This window comes from Notothenia rossii (genome assembly GCF_949606895.1).
Source record: "Notothenia rossii genome assembly, chromosome: 3".
Taxonomy (NCBI): domain Eukaryota; kingdom Metazoa; phylum Chordata; class Actinopteri; order Perciformes; family Nototheniidae; genus Notothenia; species Notothenia rossii.
In genome coordinates, this window is record NC_136901.1 from 4,857,960 (window position 1) to 4,879,582 (window position 21,623).

General features: G+C 41.4%; 2 protein-coding genes across 8 annotated transcripts in view; one reads left to right on the plus strand and one right to left on the minus strand.

The window, feature by feature from the left end:
• The window catches only part of LOC307033984 (gamma-aminobutyric acid receptor subunit beta-3-like), a 41,591-nt gene extending 31,157 nt beyond the window's left edge, over positions 1-10,434 (plus strand). The window contains exons 8-10 of one of the 2 annotated variants that reach the window (XM_079672635.1): positions 4,998-5,245; positions 5,855-5,923; positions 7,040-10,434. In XM_079672635.1, the coding sequence (XP_079528761.1) occupies positions 4,998-5,245; positions 5,855-5,923; positions 7,040-7,411 (689 nt within the window). In that variant the 3' untranslated portion in view covers positions 7,412-10,434. The remainder of the gene's footprint in view (positions 1-4,997; positions 5,246-5,854; positions 5,924-7,039) is intronic. The other variant, XM_079672636.1, reaches the window with a different exon arrangement.
• Positions 1-21,623, minus strand: part of LOC307033985 (gamma-aminobutyric acid receptor subunit alpha-5-like) — a 97,166-nt gene that overhangs the window by 64,582 nt on the left and 10,961 nt on the right. The gene's annotated exons all lie outside the window — the stretch shown is intronic.

Genomic DNA, 21,623 nt, shown 5'->3' on the forward strand with positions numbered 1-21,623 from the left:
ACACACACACACACACACACACACACACACACACACACACACACACACACACACAGTGTTAGCCTTGTAATGTGCCATAAATCACACTAAGGGCTAGATTGACCTTAGCTATCCCGCTCCCTCCTCCCAACCCTCTGACTGTTCCTTGCCTCTTCACTGTACTTTCTGACACACACACACACACACACACACACACACACACACACACACACACACACACACACACACACACACACACACACACACACACACACACACACACACACACACACACACACACACACACACACACACACACACACACACACACACACACACACACACACACACACACACACCTTGCCTTGCAGCAGTAGAGATCTATCTGCCACATGTCTATAATGTGATAAGATGTATTGTTATTGCTTCGCAGGAGCTCAGGGTTTGCATGAATAAGACTGAGGCGTGAGTTTATGGGCGCCACTTGTGAAATGTATCGTGGAACTGGAGGACATATGGTATATAGCAGAAGTGCAGCATGACACATTAATGCAGAAACATGCGGCAATTTGCACAATGGGAAAGGGTTGCATAAGCATTGTGAATTGTTTTTATTTACTTAACTGCGTTTTTGCGTTGTTTTTTATCTGTTTTTTTACAATTGTCTTTTCTAAAATGTATAGTAGGTGTTGACTTTACATTGTATACGATATTAAAACTGCAAAACACAAGCAAATGCTGCAAAATGCTTAAAATCTCACAGAACAGAATGGACATTAGTAATTTCGTTTTTCTTTTCATCACATTCTGCATTTGGTCGTGTTTTCTGTCGCAGAGCATTTCTAAATAAGTCATATTTCCATCAATCAATATTTATTTATATAGCCCAATATCACAAATGTTACATTTGTCTCAGTGGACTTCACAGTGTGTACAGAATATCAGTAAGACAATACGACACCCTCTGTCCTTAGACCCTCTGTCCTTAGACCCTCACATCGTACAAGGAAACACTTCCAGAGAAACCCCACAGTTTAAAGGGGAACATGGGAGAAACCTCAGGGAGAGCAACAGAGGAGGGATCCCTCTCCCAGGACGGACAGACGTGCAATAGATGCCGTGTGTAAATTGAAAAGATAATACATTTACAACATAGGTAGACCAAATGTTTGGAAATGCATGTGTGTATAATAGGAAGATGAATCCACGAGGATATCCATCCAGGACTTATGATCCAGGACCACAGCCACGACTCAAGATCCAGGACTCGCGATCCATGACACAGGACCGCAGGATCATCCATGACTCCGGATCCCGGCGTATATAGACACCAAAAAGAAAGAAATTTGGGGAAGCTGGGTTAATGGGAACATGAGAGTACACAGGTATAGACAGAGAGAAGGAAGAAGTAAGATGTCCCCCGACAGTCTAAGCCTATATCAGCAAAACTAGGGGCTGAATCTAATCAGCCCTAACTATAAGCTTTATCAAAAAGGAAGGTCTTAAGCGCACTCTTAAAAACGGATAGGGTGTCTGCCGCCCGAACACAAACTGGAAGCTGATTCCACAAATGTATTATATTTAATAAAATAAATATATATATATAAATATTTCTGTTGTTGCAGCTCTTTCCTGCATTTGGTTGGGTCTAACGGCATGTATCGTCCTACGTAACAAAGCATGAAGCTCTCAGATCCACTATGGACATATATCAGTCCTTTTCCAGTCCAATGAAATGTCCCCTCATATATGTGTCTGTCTTTTTACGAGTCGTCACTTAGTGCCCCTCTCTTTCAGTCATGCTGAAGCATAAAAGGTGTGAAGGTGCCTTTACTGGCAGCACACCACGCCTCCCTGTATCCCTTCTGGTTAAGGTTACTCAGAGCTGGAGGCTTGAAACATGAAGCACTATTTCTAATGAGTTATTTCTGCCTGATGACCGAGGGGCAGTAGTGGATTTCGAGGCAGACCTTTGCATCTCAATAAGGCAGAGGTTATGCACTCCTCTACCACTACTGTTCGTGTTCATGCAAGTAAAATGAGACACGAAACAGATCAGGAAATAGTTTCAAACGAGTGCTCAAGCAGAAATACCGTACATGCCGTATTTGAGTCTCACTCCTCACTGTTTCTTTGACACTTCAACAAAGCAATCTCAAACAGCGGCTTTTTCTTCATAACTAGCGGAGGAAATGCCACCACAGAGCAATCATGTTTTCTATTAAAAACAATATGCTTGTTTCTATAGTAACACAAGACATCTGTTGGAGGTTTCCTCCGACGTGAACTTAAGGTTACGGATGAGACAGAAGCAGCTGTTAAGAGCGGCGAGGGCTCTTCAGGCTTGTGGTTATAACACGGTTGGAATAATTAAGCATCAAATGTATCATCCGAGATTGATTGCCAAGAGAAAGCCATGGAGGATATAAACATGATATCCTTGAAATGATTTTGATTGATCTGAAAAGGTAGAATTTAGGGTGTAGAAGACACACACGTTCCTACTAAATAAGGATTTTCCAGAGATGGCAAAAGTACACACATCCTTTGCTCAAGTAGAAGTACAGATACTCGTGTTTAAAAGTACTCTGGTGAAAGTAGAAGTACTGACTAAACTTCTTTACTCAAGTCAAAGTAAAGAGGCTTTGAAATGTACTTCAGTAAAAAGTACCCATAACTAGCAGCTGTTTTAAAGAGTACCTGACCTCCCTTTATATTAATAGAACAATAATGTCATTGTTAGCTAATGAATGTTTCCATGGTGACCAACGGCAACATGACAACGTTTCCATTGGTCCCTCTTCTTTAGAGAAGACCAGGAAATGATGGATACACGGATCGTGTTCAAATCAATAGGCACGCAATGACTCTAAATAATAATGATCACGCCACCAAACACACATTCAGACTAAAGGAACCAGCCTGTTTGGAAAATGAGAGAAGTAGAAAGTACAGGTATTTGTGTTCAACATGTAAGAAGTAGAAAGTACAGGTATTTGAGTTCAACATGTAAGAAGTAGAAAGTACAGGTATTAGAGTTCAACATGTAAGAAGTAGAAAGTACAGGTATTTGAGTTCAACATGTAAGAAGTAGAAAGTACAGGTATTTGAGTTCAACGTGTAAGAAGTAGAAAGTACAGGTATTTGAGTTCAACATGTAAGAAGTAGAAAGTACAGGTATTTGAGTTCAACGTGTAAGAAGTAGAAAGTACAGGTATTTGAGTTCAACGTGTAAGAAGTAGAAAGTACAGGTATTTGAGTTCAACGTGTATGAAGTAGAAAGTACAGGTATTTGAGTTCAACATGTAAGAAGTAGAAAGTACAGGTATTTGAGTTCAACGTGTATGAAGTAGAAAGTACAGGTATTTGAGTTCAACGTGTAAGAAGTAGAAAGTACAGGTATTTGTGTTCAACATGTAAGAAGTAGAAAGTACAGGTATTTGAGTTCAACATGTGAGAAGTAGAAAGTTCAGGTATTTGTGTTCAACATGTGAGAAGTAGAAAGTACAGGTATTTGGGTTCAACATGTAAGAAGTAGAAAGTACAGGTATTTGAGTTCAACATGTGAGAAGTAGAAAGTACAGGTATTTGGGTTCAAAATGTAAGAAGTAGAAAGTACAGGTATTGGTGTTCAACATGTAAGAAGTAGAAAGTACAGGTATTTGAGTTCAACATGTGAGAAGTAGAAAGTACAGGTATTTGAGTTCAACATGTGAGAAGTAGAAAGTACAGGTATTTGTGTTCAACATGTAAGAAGTAGAAAGTACAGGTATTTGGGTTCAAAATGTAAGAAGTAGAAAGTACAGGTATTTGTGTTCAACATGTAAGAAGTACAAAGTACAGGTATTTGAGTTCAACATGTGAGAAGTAGAAAGTACAGGTATTTGAGTTCAACATGTAAGAAGTAGAAAGTACAGGTATTTGTGTTCAACATGTGAGAAGTAGAAAGTACAGGTATTTGTGTTCAACATGTGAGAAGTAGAAAGTACAGGTATTTGTGTTCAACATGTGAGAAGTAGAAAGTACAGGTATTTGAGTTCAACATGTAAGAAGTAGAAAGTACAGGTATTTGAGTTCAACATGTAAGAAGTAGAAAGTACAGGTATTTGTGTTCAACATGTAAGAAGTAGAAAGTACAGGTATTTGAGTTCAACATGTGAGAAGTAGAAAGTACAGGTATTTGTGTTCAACATGTAAGAAGTAGAAAGTACAGGTATTTGAGTTCAACATGTAAGAAGTAGAAAGTACAGGTATTTGAGTTCAACATGTAAGAAGTAGAAAGTACAGGTATTTGAGTTCAACATGTAAGAAGTAGAAAGTACAGGTATTTGGGTTCAAAATGTAAGAAGTAGAAAGTACAGGTATTTGTGTTCAACATGTAAGAAGTAGAAAGTACAGGTATTTGAGTTCAACATGTGAGAAGTAGAAAGTACAGGTATTTGAGTTCAACATGTGAGAAGTAGAAAGTACAGGTATTTGTGTTCAACATGTAAGAAGTAGAAAGTACAGGTATTTGAGTTCAACATGTAAGAAGTAGAAAGTACAGGTATTTGTGTTCAACATGTGAGAAGTAGAAAGTACAGGTATTTGAGTTCAACATGTAAGAAGTAGAAAGTACAGGTATTTGAGTTCAACATGTAAGAAGTAGAAAGTACAGGTATTTGTGTTCAACATGTAAGAAGTAGAAAGTACAGGTATTTGTGTTCAACATGTGAGAAGTAGAAAGTACAGGTATTTGAGTTCAACATGTAAGAAGTAGAAAGTACAGGTATTTGAGTTCAACATGTAAGAAGTAGAAAGTACAGGTATTTGAGTTCAACATGTAAGAAGTAGAAAGTACAGGTATTTGAGTTCAACATGTAAGAAGTCAAAGTAAAAAGTCGTCAGAGAAATAAGTAGTGGTACCACTAAAAATGTACTTAAGTACAGTAACAAAGTATTTGTACTTCCCACCTCTGGCGTTTTCTAATACCAAAAACGAAGCCTTAATATTATATTTTTGCTGTTCCTTTCCTCAGGGATCACCACGGTGCTGACCATGACCACGATCAACACCCACTTGAGAGAAACTCTGCCCAAGATCCCGTACGTCAAGGCCATCGACATGTACCTGATGGGCTGCTTCGTCATGGTCTTCCTCGCCCTGCTGGAGTACGCTTTCGTCAACTACATATTTTTCGGGAGGGGTCCCCAGATGCAGAAAAAGCTAGCGGAGAAGGCGGAGAAAGCTAACAACGAGAAGGCGGCTAAGTACGACGCTGCGAGGGTGAGTTTGGATATCCGATTGGACGTTTGAGACACGATAGAAAAGGATAAATGGATTTAAGATTAAAGTAAATGCTTCTTTCTCCAAGTATTTCCCTCTCCATCGTGGAGCCAGACTCTGACTTCCCTTATGCTCTACTACTGCACTTCGTATTGAACCATTAGCAATAATTAAGAAAACAGAACCAGAGGAACCCAACCAGCAAGCAAGGAGCATAAAGAGTCACTGTATGATCTTTTACTCTACATGTCTAACCCTTTTTAACCCATGCACCTGACATTTTTGAAGACCTTGGTAGTATTTCAGTTTATAAATTACATACCATTGTAGTATAACTAATTCAATACACGGGTGGTTTAAATATTTGGTTATTTCCACAGCTGCAGCGACACGTTCTTCTCCCTCCCAACAGCCTTGACTCTGCAAATATTTCCGAATGAAGTGTTTTGTCATCTCTCGGTAGCCTAAGCAGCAAGATCTTCTGCAAAATGCCACTGTATGACATTATGAGAGGCTTCTGTATCTGCGACGAATCGAAATATGTTGGGTTGAAAAGCTATTTTCAGGTATTTGTTCCCCACATGTGGCTGAATATTCTCCTCTCCTCAGGAGGCAGGTAGTAGGACCGCATCCCTAAAGCGGTCCAATCAGATTAAAGGTCTTCGCCACTCACGCTCGGTGAGTTGCTTCGTTCAGTGAGACTCAAAATCTTCGAGTCAACTCTGCCATTGCCATCAGCTGACATGGATGTTTTGATTTATATTCCCGCCATCCATGGAATGAGTCAAGCGACAACAGACATCTTCATGACATTGCCATAATCTCAGGAGTGTCCATTTTGACTTCTTCATCGCCGTTTTTAGCACATTGAAACGACGCTCTTGCTTGAATGCTCTGTAAAATGTGTGTTTGGTGTTTCAGATATGAACCTGTTTCTCCTTTCAGAGGTCATCCTGAACGCATGCTTTCATACATCATTGAAGCCACATTTCTCACACAGCTTCTATACATTAGAGCGACACATCGCGCATGTCAGGATGTGGTTTAAAAAGTGACATGTGGGACTTTTACAGTTACGGCTACGTTTGCATGAATGATTGCCGTTGTCCATGAATGTTGATTTGTTTCGTGGTGCACACATCGTAGGCATGGAGTCTGATGTGTGTCCTCTGTGTTTGATTAAATTGTTGAAAGTGATAGTGTGGACTTATATTGCTTCAGTCCGAGGGAAAACTATTTCTCACGTGCTACGGTGGGAAATGTCCTCAGGTTGACACCGAAGATCACACCTGTCAAGTCAGGAGCGAGGGCAAAGCATGCACTGAGGATACTGTAGAAATCAAATGTCCTAATGGTCCAAAAACAGAGCCATGGAAGGATTTTGATGCAATGGGCCCCGGGCTAGTTTTCGTTTCGCCTTTCTCTGCCTCTTTGTGTAGACGTTTTGCACCTCTTTGTACTGTAGATATTTTTGCGTCTCATTGCGCCTTTTTGTATCGTAGTCCTTTTGTGTGTGTTTGTCGATGTTCTGTGTCTCCTTATAGATGGTTTGAGTCTCTGTGGATGTTCTGTGTCTCTTTGTTTCTCCCTGTGTCAGCTGTTAGAGACTAAACTCCCAGGCTTGTGCCCGGTCGGCCCATTCAGTAATCCTTCCATGATGACATACACATTTCATGGTCTTGAACACACTGAGGGAACAGTCCCTTATCACTTCAGGTGGAGTCCTCTCCACCTGTTCCATTTATTTGCTCATGATGTTGTTAATTAGTTTTTCTCATTTCTTTATCCATTCAGGCGGAAGCTCACGGCCACGGGAACATCCTGCTCACCACCCTGGAGATCCATAACGAGGTGGTGGGAGGCGAGATCACCACCAGCCTGGCGGACATTAGAAACTCTCAGTCTATGGTGCAGTTGGACAGCCAAGCCTCGTCGCACATCCAGTACCGAAAGCAGAGCGGAGGCATCGGGCCGCGCTCCGCCAGCCGACACTCCCTGGACCGCGCCGCGCAGATCAAACGCAGTCGTCTGCGCAGGCGGTCCTCGCAGCTCAAAATCAAAATCCCCGACCTGACGGATGTGAACGCCATCGATCGCTGGTCACGGATCATCTTCCCCTCCGTTTTCTCACTGTTCAACCTCATCTACTGGCTCTACTATGTCTGATTGGACTGTTTTGTTTGATATGTTTGTCGTTGTTTTGATTTTCATCTTAATCTTCCTTTTTTTCTGTTGCTTTTATACATGATGGCATCTGTCGAGGTAAAGACTGCAACACAGGACAAAAAGAAAAACTGACTGAGAAAGAAAACTGAGTTTTGGACCAAGTTCTTGTCAAAATTGTTTTTATATTTGCAGTCTTTGAATCCTTAGTACCATCGTCTTTTTACTTTCTAAAGTATGTACTGTAATTGGGACTTGTGACAGTCATTTCCCAACATGTGCGCTCTCAGTAATGTGTAAATAGAGAGATACAAAGCCAGCAATTGAATACCTATATTTCAGTATTTGCAAAAACCCAATAGCAGTGATCAAAAGGATTTTTTCTAATTAAATATAATTAAGAATACTTTATACACAGGTGGTCAGATAAATGCAGGCAATTCCTAAAAGTCCATTAAACAAACTAATGTCTGTTTGACTGGTACCCTATGCACTACTAATGCATGTAATGATCAACCATAGTGGGAGAACAATGACTTTTGCCTTGGATTATGTCACAACTTTACAGAAGGATTTGTATTTGTTTATAGCGTTGATTATATACTTGCTAATGTCATGCAATGATCTGGTAAACTTTACCCAAACACAATTATTTAAAGTGGAGGACTTTCTCCTCCGTTCAGGATGACTGAGACTCAGGTTCTGAATCTTTTGCTATTTGACATCTTGTCACTGAAATATCCTTTTTTGGTCATTTGATAAGGAAACAAAAGCACAAATAAGAATAAAACTGCCATTTTTCACTTTTACCTTCGAGCAACAGCGCTTCAAGTGATAGCACGACAGAATTGCACTCAAATTTAAATACTTCCTCTGAAAAAAAAACATCTTACTTTCATTTACAACAACTGCCAAGGGCCTTTTGGGCGACACGGTTCCTCAACCCATGAAATATTATGATATTTTTGTACTCTGTGTCTTCAGGTATTCGATTGATTTTCCTATCCCGTGTTTTATTTATATTTTTGCTCGACAACGTTGTGGTGAAAGAGTGGAGGAATGAAACCATTTATTTTGTAAATAAGTACATAATTGTGTATATACATAAGTGTATATATACTGTGTGTACAACCCGGAATTGAAAATGATATGAGCATTTTGTGATTGTCGTTCTGGCTTTTAACCGTCAGAGCATTTAATGGGAAGAAAAAAGACCAAAAAAAGGAATTCACCAACAGGTCAGCTTCAAGCATCACTTAGTTTTTGTGGGGCACTCTGAATATCTTCTCAAACATCCGACATTGTTGAAGTCTGCTTTAGAAACTGCGTATGTTCACCCTGCATTTCAGAGTTACTGTACGCTCCGTTATACAGCAGCACACCCATTTGGATTTCATTGATTTGCAGATTTACTGTCGACTAATAAGCACATACTAGCGCTGAATGTATCAGGTCCATTCTTCAGGGAGAGGATAATGAGCCATGGTCATCACTTCTCCATCAGAATGTAACACGCCCATTCTTACGAGTGTTGTCGAAACAGAGGGGAGGGATTTTAAGAGTGTGTGCATGTGCATGTGTGTATGAGAGCGAGATGGGGAATGGATAAGGAGAGCTTGAGATAGGAAGGGCGTGGGTCGACCATATATTTTCTGTGCTGCTTGCTCGACTGTGGACAAATGTCAACGTGTAATAGTTTTGTGGATAAAAATAGCTCTCCTGTCCCACTCCTTTTGATAAACTGTGTGCCGTTCCACCTAAGGTCGCAGAGCCATCACCCATAACCCATGGACGATGATGTACATTTGTCATAGATACAGTTGCATACAGTGTACGAGAACACGTGAAAACATTCCTACTTGATAAGTTCAGCGATGGGGTCAATTTATCAAACAGATTGTAAAGTTGTATGTGTACAGACGGATTGATATATGACTTAGAACTGAATGTATTGTACTTGGATTGTTGCTTCACAAATGCAATTTTCTTTCTGGAAACAGGATTGACCTCAACTCTGATTAATTAGGGCTTTAGTTGATTCCCATTCGAGCGACCCCGAGTTTATCGCTGGTGACTGCCCTGTTTTCTACTGTGTAGACGGGGCGCAGTGCACAAAGGACCCGGGTCCAAGAAAGAAGAAAGCGACATTATTAAATAAAAACATTCTATATATTATAAGCCAAAACACTTTGCGAAAGGTGTGTTCAGAAGACATTTTAAGCGAGTGTTTACCTTGCGTACAACTTTGTGTTTATTCGCCCAAAACCGCCAATGTATCGTTCACGGTCAGTTAGCTAGAAATGGACGATCTTTCTGTTACTTCCCTCTCGTCTCAGAATTGTTTCGTTCTGTCTGAACACACAGCAAAAGAGTTTGTTTGACAAAAGCACAAAGCAATGTTTTCTTGATCTCATGCATTCACGCTTGTTACGGCATTGGAAGCTGTTTGTCCAAAAAGCCAAGCGAGGAAGAACGTCCGAATTGAATTTCACAACAGTTCAGCTTCAGTGCTGTGTAAATAAGATATAATAATAATAATAATAATACAGATTTCTGAAACACTGAAGCTAGAAAATAACTGTTTTACTTCCTGGCTTTTACTGCTTCACTTTGATTTAATCAATTACTTTAGTCTGCAGCTGTACGAGTCGTTATTTTAATTACCGAACAACAGCCTGCAGGTGAAAGAGAGGAGGAGACGGAAACTCTGGATACTTGTTTATCATGCATGCAACGACAATTCGTGACTTTAAAAAAATAAAACTCACTGATGAGAGCGGCCAACTGCTCGTTTTAGAAATATAATGCCATGTGAGCCTACGATAAAAAGTTAAAAAAAGCAACAAAAAAAAGAGTCATCAAAGACTACAGGTGTTGTATGGCCTTGGTCCCATATTGGAATGTGAAATGTTCTGTGCTGCCACAAAATGTATTTAGGCTTAGATTTCTACCGTATATCTCTGTGTGTTTCTCTTCCTTTTTCAATAGATTATCATGTTAAACCATCAAATAAATTATATACATTGTTCCTGTGTATTTGGTATTGCGAGCATGCATGACACTGTAAATAATCTGTACACGTAGAGCAAGAAACAATGAACAGCCATTTTGAAGAGCATTTTGATATGCCTGTACATATCCCAATATATTTGGAGAGTGTCCCAACTCTTCAGGTGCCCTTGAGCAAGGCACTGTCTTGAACCCTTTCTGTTTCAGTGCAACTACACAGAAGACGTTTCACTCGACTCCCAGTTGGACATCTTTTGTGTATGAAGTGAACTTTCTCAATGTGTGCCAGAGTGTTGGTGAAAAAGAGTACATTAGTTCCCCGGATAAATAAAGATTGGACAAGAAAGACACTTTGGAGTCGGAGGTTATTATTCAGCATCGTGTTATTCACCCCACTCAAGTGCCACGAGGTGTTTAATTCGCTTAGAGACTAGGTGGTGATATGAAAAGTTAATATCAAGTTGTAACAAGATCAGCTCAAGCATAAGCATCTTACATTCAACCAATCAGATTATGTGAGTCTCCAGAGAAGTACTATCCAGGAGAAAATGACATATCAACTTTAATTTCCACGTCTCCTCTCCTCGTTTATAGCCTCTTTAGAGAAGTTAGCAGAGTGTAATGTGAACCTGCAAAGACGGTTTCCTGCTTTAAAGCTAATGAATATAATGAGGCCATTAGAAGGAGGTCAGAGCTACCCAAAGGGACCCACACAGAACTATTTTTGATACCATCAACACAACATCTATACAGAGCATGAGAAATAAAATAAGCTGTTCCAATGTCATTTTTGGTAGTAGTCTGTTATCACTTCAAAGATTGGGCACTTTCATTCTTGCGAGATGCTTAGCAAAGCAAATCATGCTAATCTACCCAACCCTGCAGATGCAGTATATCTACACATACTGGGTTAACTATAGTTACTGTAAATAATACATTGCATGTAATTAACTGAGCTGGGTGAACGCAAGTAATCCAAGCAATGCCATTTATTAAGGGTGAGTCGAATAACGTAGTCTCTATGGGACCATTCGTAAAGAAGTACAACTGGAAACAACTGCAGTGGGATTAACGTTAGCTGTGGGTCACAATGAGTTTACATTTCTTGACAAATCAAGGAGCCCAAAACAGAGGAGAGGAATCCAACGATACATGTCAGCACTAACAGGAAGTGAGATGATACAAGGTGTATTAGTGCTAACAAGTAGCTTGAAGGTCTGTAAAGTGTTAAATCTTAAAAGTAAGTAGTCCCTGTAGTGGGGCGAACATGCGTCTAAATTAAAAGGTGATGTGAAGAGATTCTGCAGCCTTTGAAGCTCCGACTTTATCCTTATGTAACTCCACTGACTGTACAAGCACTGTCAACAAAGACAATGCAAAAAAACATTTACAAAAGGAATATTATGGCAAACTTTCTAACTCATGAAGAAACTTCAAACCTTCACATCTTCAACAGAACTCTTGCATTATGAACTCTCGGTCTCTAAGATCATAATCAAGCACTTTACTCCAGTGAATGAAATTCATTTCCTCCACACTTGGAAATATAGGACCGGGTTTTTTGAGCATAAGGAATCCAAAAGTTGCTATATATCCAAAAGTAAGGTGAAAAAAGTACTTAGCCACAGTTAGCATGAATCTAAGATGCATGATGCGGGTGTAAATAAAGTAATTGAATATACTAATTAATATTAATATATAGTCAGTCTCAGGTAGAGGACGTATCATCGGCCATATAACACTATTTAATATGCATAACGACTTTAAGAAAATGCTGAGCTTTGCTTCCCAGTCCCCCCATGCTTCTCCACAATATATGAGTCCCTTGGGGTACGCGTGGAATATTTGTAATCCCTTTCCTTTATAATGTAAAGGGGGTTCTTACCCCGAGGTACACTGCGCCGTTAATCATTTAACTAATCATTAAAGAATATCATCGTTCAGCAGTTTGAGGGGGGCTGTTGTTGATAACAAGGCACACGTATAAAGCATGCCACTGTTATGGCAGTTATAATGTGCTGTAATGTAAGGGTTAAAGGGGAACACAAGGCCAATCATTGGATAATCAAGCCAGAATGATGGCTTTGTAGGCAGAGCTATGTTGGATGGGCTTTCAAATAACATGTTCTGTCACTACGTGCGGTACATCAAATTCAAAGAAACCAAAGTGTTGGAGCTATATATATCTCCCTATATTATTTAATAGTTTAACATTTATTTGTTGCCGTTGATAGTGTTTATTATTATTATCATCATGTATTCTTAGTTAGTGTCATAAGTTAAAGTAGTTTCTATGCTTTTATTTTGAAGGCATGTTTTGGGCACTGGGCGATTAGAGCACCTGGTGTAATTGTATATATTGGAGACAGGTGGGTGGTGGGAGCCAGAGCACTAGTAGGCAAACGGTTTTTTTAGCAGGGCTTTCCAACCACAAGAAAGGAAAGCCATAGGAAAGGCTTAAAGGAACCAACCATAGGAAACCTGTTCATTGTCAATGATATTGGATCATAATAAATGTACAACGGAGAATCTTGTCTGGACCTGGATCATTGCCCTGCATAAGATCTGCTAACTAGTGCCTGTATTATTTTAAGTTAATTATCTGTTTTATTTCTATATGATTTTGGCCGCTACACAAAGTGAAGATTTTACTTCTTCTGCTGTCAAACTGTTTCTAGCACACCAGGTCCCCAGATCATCTCCGCACTCAGTTTTTGGAGATGGGAGAAAAGTACAGCACACTCCTACTCTTCAACTTTGTCAGGTTCGGTTGGAAAAACCTCCATCAGACCTGATTTGAGAACGTCCACACAGATGGATAATGCATTTCAGTTCATATCAAAGCTTACAGTCCTGTCCGTTTCTCAGGAGCTCAATAACAGAGATATTGATAGATGACCTCGAGTAAACAAGAGGCCAAGCCACTAATAAAAACCACTCGAGAGGGCCGTGAAGCAGAAGTCAACTAAAGGTTATCGACACAACATTATTTTTTACAAGCAGCATCACTCATTTTGATCTCATCGACTCGGTCTGGATCCTGAAGCTTTAAAAAGGGAACAAGCTGTTCACACATTAGTTAAAAATATCGCAATGGATAACTAGACGGATAAAAGGGCATAGCCTCTGGGCTTGACATCATTTTCTGGCAGAGCAAAGGATCCGGATCTGAATAATTGCTCAGAGTTATGATGGTGCGCAGATATTAAGGGTGATGAATATTGTCAAAACTATACACGGATCATGGTTCTTCATTTTCAGCCAATAAGCGTCAAAAGGTTTTAATGGGTGAGGGGGGTGGAGTGAGAGGCGTTGTTAGGCATGAGCTGCTCTGAAGCTCTGTGGTGAATGACTTAGTGCTTTCATAAAAGTGCAGCGAAAAGAATATGAATATTTAATTATTGTTATTTCTTTGTTTCTTGTGATTAGAAGCTGAATCTCTCCAACGGGGACATGGGGTCGCAACACAAGCTAATATTATATAATACAACAAAGAGAAATTAACAAAAAGAACATGCAGGACCAAAGATATGTTTATTTTATGAAATATTCTTCCCACAAGCAATGTACTATTAACAGAGGGTAGACAAGGCCAAGGGCCGTCAGCATGCTGGCAACTTTAGAGCGGCCTAAACACATGTTGCTTAGAGCTCAATGCTAACATGTTGGTTATGTTACCATCTTAGTTCATCACCTGAGCATGCTAACATTCATTTATAAGCACTGTGACAAACCAAAGAGGAACTTCTCAGCAGGAAACCGATGGACTGTCCACTCCAAGTAGGGAATGAGTCCTTACCCCAAGTGAAGGAGTTCAAGTATCTCTGGGTCTTGTTCTCGAGTGAGGGAACAATGGAGCGTGATATGGGCCGGAGAGTCGGAGCAGCGGGATAAGGTGAGAAGTTCAGTCATCCGGGAGGGACTCGGAGTTGAACCGCTCCTCCTTCACGTCGAAAGGAGTCAGTTGAGGTGGTTCGGGCACCTAGTTAGGATGCCACCTGGGCGCCTCCCTAGGGAGGTGTTCCAGGCACGTCCAGTCGGGAGGAGACCAAGGGGTAGACCTAGGACCAGGTGGAGGGATTATATCTCTTCGCTGGCCTGGGAGCGCCTTGGGATCCCCCAATCAGAGCTGGTTGATGTGGCCAGGGAAAAGAAAGTTTGGGGCTCTCTGCTGGAACTGCTGGAACTGCTACCTCCACGACCCGACCACGGATAAGCGGGAGAAGATGGTAGCATTAACTAAAAAGTCAGGGGGTCTCTTCCTTTCTCCGTTTCTGGTGATAGTCTGCTAGTACTTTTTGTAATTGGTCCAAAAGTGTGAACCATCACAAAGATCAAGTTGATAGCCAAGGAGTCATGGAAAATGGCTTTTAAGAGTGGTAGAAATGGAAACTTTGATACAAGAGGCGCGTTCACACAAAGTACTTTTCCCACAAAGGTTCCTGAGAACTACGATTTAGTTGCGTTCACACCAAAAAGTCCCAAGAACTAAATTAGTTCTAGAGAACCTTTTTTACCCCTTTTTCAGTCCATGCTAGAGAGCAGGGACTTTCGAGCGAGAAAAAGGTTCCTGTGTCTGATTGGCTGGGTGGAATGCAAACCACGCCCCGTCAAACTCCCAAAAACTTTTGTGAAGCCGCCATTTTATTATCCTCGCATTGCATTATTAGCATTAGCATTAGCCCAGCGCAGAAACGCAGAGAGACTAACTTATGACGACACAAAATAAAACATGGGAGCGGTGGAGATGAGGAGGTGTCGGCGTTCTGGCCGTTTACTCGGAAGGCTTCAGTAGAAGCTGCTGGGAGTCCCAGCAGCTTCTACTGAAGCCAGTCCCCAACTCCGGGGACTTCCGGCCGGGGATTTTGGGCGGCAGTATACGCCGTGAAGTTGTTTGCGGCCTGCCAGTAAATCCAAAGCAGAAGAAGAAGAAGTGACGTCAGCGGCTTCATTTGCCTAATCCACCCCCAGGAACTAATTTCCGGTGTGAACGCGATCTGTACTTAGTTCATGAGAACTAAAGAGTTCTGAGGAACCTTTGTGGGAAAAGTACTTGGTGTGAACGCGCCTAAGGTTATGGTGTGTAATGTAAGCTAAAGTTAGCACCACTTTGCTGCGGCTAAAGCCGGATTTCTGCTACTACTAAATAATGTTTTGGCAACTATCTTGATCTTGTAGTTGTCTTGAGTCTTTGGTTTAGAGGCTTATGTTGTCTAATGTAAGCTAACGTTAGCAAGCCAGATTTCTGTTACTACTTAATAATGTTTGAGCATCTATCATTGTCCTGTACTTGTGACCTGCTTCAGCTCTCTTTAAAATAAACCTTTGTTAAAGTTTTGGTACAACTTTTAATGTTTTGGGGAAAGAATCTGTTTCATAATCTGTCTGCTGCACTCATGCTGGGAACCTTAACCTACTTCACAACACTTCTTCTCTCCGTCTTTCACACTCAGATCATCAATAGCTGCGAGATAAAACACATTTCAACTTTTAGCACGGTGCTGCTACTCAAACCAAGCCCTCCACGGTCGCATAGCAACAGCAGCTTCCTACAGTGGATGTGTTTAGTGCTGCTTTTTAAAAAACAAGGCACCCCATGGACACCGGGGCCAAGTTGTTATGATGGGAATATGAAGCAGAACATTTGTCCCCTTTTTTGTTGTGGTTTTGTTCTGCTGAGTGGACAGTAAGAGGTGGATTCCCAACCCCTGATTGTTGACCCAAAAAAAAAGCCCGGAAAACTCACGAGGCGGTGAGGACTCAGCCCGTGTTTCCTGTGGAGGAACTCACTGAATGAATTCTTTCTGATGTCTTGTTTCTTTCTTTTTCTCCCCTCGCTGCCTGCCAACTGACATACTTTCTTTTAATTCATCAGCAGCATGGCGAGCGATGGAGGGAGCGTGGGAGAGAGTAGAAGGGAGAATGGGAGGATGGAGAGAGAAAGAAAGTGTGTTTCAGCATCAAAAGACTGTCTCGGAGACTAGGGGGAATACATGTGCTTTTTGATGATGCCTCTGTGTTTTATGAACCCAGTGATACACAACAGCAGAGTATTAGCCTACTTCTCCCTGTGCAGTTCTCACCCTCTGTCTCGCCCTCCGTCATCAACACTCATTATTCCCTCTCTCATTACAAGCGGTATTTTATTGTGTAACGCACACTTCCTGGCATCAGCTGGGCGTACTGTACCAGACAATATTTTGATGGCTCACCCTTCCTACAATGAAACCTCCCGAGTCTCTAGACATTCAACTTTTCTTGAACATCCCTAAATCATTAAACATTTAAAGGGGCTATTCCCCAAGTGTTCAACACCACAGAGAATAACAAGTCCTATTATGTACAGCATGACCCAGAAACAACGCACTCATATCTTAAGTCACATCTGCTCACTGCAATAAACACTAAGAAAAGCCGGCTCTTTGGAGATCGATGAAAGGGAATAGTGACCACTGTTTCACCCGGTCGACTGGAGGCTTGGGAGAGACGTACGACACAAATGATGTCAAATGAAATTTCATCAGTAGCTGTCTTCATGTCTTTGGAGAATACAGTGGTGTCAGGCTATTTGATTTAACTGACGACATCATCCGGAGGAAATTCAATGTGTAAATTGGCTAATTGTTATTGACAGGAGGCAATGCCCTGGATACCATCTGAAACATATGGGACTATTTCCATTGGTCTACTCTGCCCAAAACGAAGGAGACAAATCTTAATTTGCCGTTAAGAAGAATGACGAGGGTGTAATTTGTCCCGCCATGACGCGTGCTACGAAACCAATAAGAGACACAACAAGGTGTCAATCACTTAATACACACACACACACACACACACACACACACACACACACACACACACACACACACACACACACACACACACACACACACACACACACACACACACACACACACACACACACACACACACACACACACACACACACACACACACACACACACACACACACACACACACACACACACACACACACACACACACACACACACACACACACACACACACACACACACACACACACACGACAGGAGCTCTTCTATTCCCTGGGCTCATTATGTTCAGAACAAAGTGAGCGGTGGCTGCCAGGAGAGCAGGAGCGCAGAACAAAAGCACCTTTGTTTCAAACGTCGCCATATATCTCCAACAGGGTTAACAAGTGTGTTTTATCCTTGTGGCGGCAGGATTCTGATCCAATGTATTTAAGTCCCTTTTATTTGAAACAATGCAGGGTCAAAGAAAGCTAAGAAATAGCTCAACTGTATATTTTTGAGAGGAGTTTGCTTAGTCTGACTAATTGAGTGCATATTCTTGACTCTAAATAAGGATGTTGACTCAAAATGCATGAGGGTTTCTTAAGTGTAGGTGAGAAATAATTAAGGAAAAGCTACATTCAGTGTGTTACAGCACAGGGACATACAAACCTAGCACTTTAAAGTATAACCTTGTGTTTTCTGCCCTCTGTTGGACGCTCTAAGTACTTGCACTGTATGCCATCACAGATTCACCCGCCCACTCAGTCATCTGCAGACACAGGGAGGCGTGTACGTGTGATTAATGCTCTCCGTTTTCACATTTCTTGCTAATTAGCAGCTGCTTGTATCTCATACCGTCGTTTATTTAAAAGACATTTTATTTAGCCTGTGTCGATAGACAACATAATTACACGTTTAATTACTCCATGTTTTTAGTTTGTGTCGTGTAGGGGCCAATTTCATGCACAGAGTTTCTGCTTATTTACACTTTTCAATTACTGCCTTCCTCACACACTGCCAGTGGGGGGGATGGGAACTGCATGCAAAGATTACCCTGTATTTACTTTCTGATATATTGTGTAACAGTTGCTTGCAGTGTGTATATCAGAGCACAAAGGACCCTTTACAAGGTGAAGAATATACATGTGAACCCTAACCATCATAATTAAAATCATAACCAAGTTAATAAAAAAGTATTTTAATGTTTTAATTTTCCTGGAGGTAATAATGTAAGTTTTTAGACAGAAAATCAAGACTTACAATTCAGACACTTACAATTCACAAATGAATTATACTGGTATGAAAACGATGTAACCGCGCTCTTAGTGGGAGTCTTTTTATTCTGTCAGGGGAGAAATTATGCTTTTGTTAAATGGACTTCCCCTTTTGTGATGGTGGGGATAACTGTTGGTAGATATGTTGAATAATTAATATCCATACAGATTCAGCGTTGTTGCAAGAAAACACAACACATCCCCTTTCCCTACTCCTTTCATTCAAACTGTTTGATTTGTATCCTGTAGAGACTTCTGTATACATTGTGAAACCATCCTCTGATGCAATTTCCCCCACATAAATTGCAATTTGACTCAAACTACACTGCAGCTACAGGCAATTAAATCGCGACTTGCTTCCCTGCGTTCCTACCAGATGTCTCTCCTGTAAGACACGCTGCCATCAGCCTCTCCTCCAGTCAAACGGCAGCGCTCTCAGCATCGGAATGAGTCTGCAGCGTCTGACAGAGACACCACTGTTTCTTTATATAACGCCTTTTTTACAGCACCTATTTACCTTGAAATGATGTTGCCAAGTAACAGCATCCTGATTGTTGTGTGTGTGTGTGTGTGTGTGTGTGTGTGTGTGTGTGTGTGTGTGTGTGTGTGTGTGTGTGTGTGTGTGTGTGTGTGTGTGTGTGTGTGTGTGTGTGTGTGTGTGTGTGTGTGTCTTCATGCATGCAGGTAGGTATGTGTGTGTGTGTGTGTGTGTGTGTGTGTGTGTGTGTGTGTGTGTGTGTGTGTGTGTGTGTGTGTGTGTGTGTGTGTGTGTGTGTGTGTGTGTGTGTGTGTGTGTGTGTGTGTGTGTGTGTGTGTGTGTGTGTGTTTCTTCATGCAGGTAGGTGTGTGTGTGGGTGTCTTCATGCAGGTAGGTGTGTGTATGTGTGTGTGTGTGTGTGTGTCTTCATGCAGGTAGGTGTGTGTGTGGGTGTCTTCATGCAGGTGTGTGTGTGTGTGTGTGTGGGTGTCTTCATGCAGGTGTGTGTGTGTGTGTGTGTGTGTGTGTGTCTTCATGCAGGTGTGTGTGTGTGTGTGTGTGTGTGTGTGTGTGTGTGTGTGTGTGTGTGTGTGTGTGTGTGTGTGTGTGTGTGTCTGCATGCATGCAGGTAGGTGTGTGTGTGTGTGTGTGTGTGTGTGTGTGTGTGTGTGTCTTCATGCATGCAGGTGTGTGTGTGTGTGTGTGTGTCTTCATGCATGCAGGGGTGTGTGTGTGTGTGTGTGTGTGTGTGTGTGTGTGTGTGTGTGTGTGTGTGTGTGTGTGTGTGTGTGTGTGTGTGTGTGTCTTCATGCATGCAGGTAGGTGTGTGTGTCTGTGTATGTGTGTGTGTGTGTGTATGTGTGTATGTGTGTATGTGTGTATGTGTGTATGTGTGTATGTGTGTATGTGTGTGTGTGTGTGTGTGTGTGTGTGTGTGTGTGTGTGTGTGTGTGTGTGTGTGTGTGTGTGTGTGTGTGTGTACTTTAATCCTTTCTGATGCTAATGCCTGCTGCCTTGCAAAGGGCAGAACACTTCATGATGCACTTTATTGCACCTGCCTTCTCCCTTTTTTTTTTACGTGTTTTTCACATTTTCTTCCAACCTCTTTCACCCTCTCTGTCTCAGCATGAGCTGCTTAACTGATACATGTACTACAGTAATCCTCTTCTTAGCGAATGGGATTAATATTTAATTCAAGAAGAGCCTTTTATCAATACCTCGCTGTGTTTTCATTGTTCGCCCTGTTTAGGGTGGCTTTACCCAGCTTTTGGCAAAGTGAAGGAATGGCATTAATGTGATAGATGGAGCTGATAGGCGTGTCAGGACATCGCCTAATCACACTCTCGGGGCTTCAACAAACCACTCATTGCACATCTTAAGTGTTAGAGGGAACAGTTGTTAGCATATTGATAGGAATACAGTGCAAGTCATGGGGTTATAAATGAATAATGTGAGAAATAACATACTATTAGTCACGCATTACAGCAACAAATATGCATTCTATTCTTAACGATGCACTGCTGCGAGGCTTCCTGCAGGTTATACATCGTTATTAAAACCTGAACTATCCCTTTAAAGTCAATCCCTAATGGTTTCTGAACCTCTCTGTGCTTTATCCGTAAAACTCCAGTACTTGCATTCATAAAAAGTACCAAGAGCCTATTGTGCGCTGATCCACTGCAATGCTGATCCAGGATTAGCCCGGAGGCAGGAACACATGACAGAGTGAACTTCAGGAGGCGGTAAGGACACAAATGCCTCCTATATGACCCACTGTTTATGTAAGTGTTGCCAACACATTGCAGCGTGCAATCCAAACAAATATGATCTGCTGAGGGTTATTCTCTGCAGGAGAGAGGTCAGGGGGGTCAGGACCTGTTTGTTCATATGATGTTTCACATACAGAAAAACAGATCTCTAAAAAGAAAGGGATGACCAAGGGGGGTCAAACTCAAATACACAGTAGGCCAAAATATAAAAATGGGTACTAGTCGAGGGCCGGACTGGTTCAATGTTTATTGCAAAACGTATTGATATGAACTTATTGCACATATTAAACCTGGAACTAACAAAGCTTACATGATAGCCTATAAAAACCACATTAAACATGAAATAATCAGTGTAAGGGAAACTTCTGTAGCAATGGAGAGTCAGGACTCAGAGAGACACGAGGAGAGCTGGAGCTTTGATGGCAAACACTGACTGGTTTATTTGGAGCTTCGGCCGGAGAATTCACAAGACAAGTGCAAGAGCCAGAGGTTCTGACTTCACGGTAGAGTTGCCACGTCAATTCTGAAGAACTCTACCCCAGACCCGTGTGTTTAGCTAGTTCAGAGAGAATAATCAACATTGTGCATAACAAGACAGAATCATAACAGCTCTATCAGCTGACGCCAACAGACAGGAACAGAGAGACACAACACTGAGAGCACAGCAGCCCAGATACAGGTGCGTGTGCTCAGTCAGGACAGTTTGAACTGATAAACTGGGTCAAAGTTATGGACCTTGGAACATATTTCCCCAACAATCAGTTGCATTCATTTCTTATGGCTCTATCTGCAGCTAAGAGTCATTTCTTATGATTACATTTTTCCACAGGCCAACAACAGCTTCAACAAAACTATTTCCCTCAAAGAAAAAACAAACATGCCCTGTTGTCGCAAGAGAAAACGTGCAAC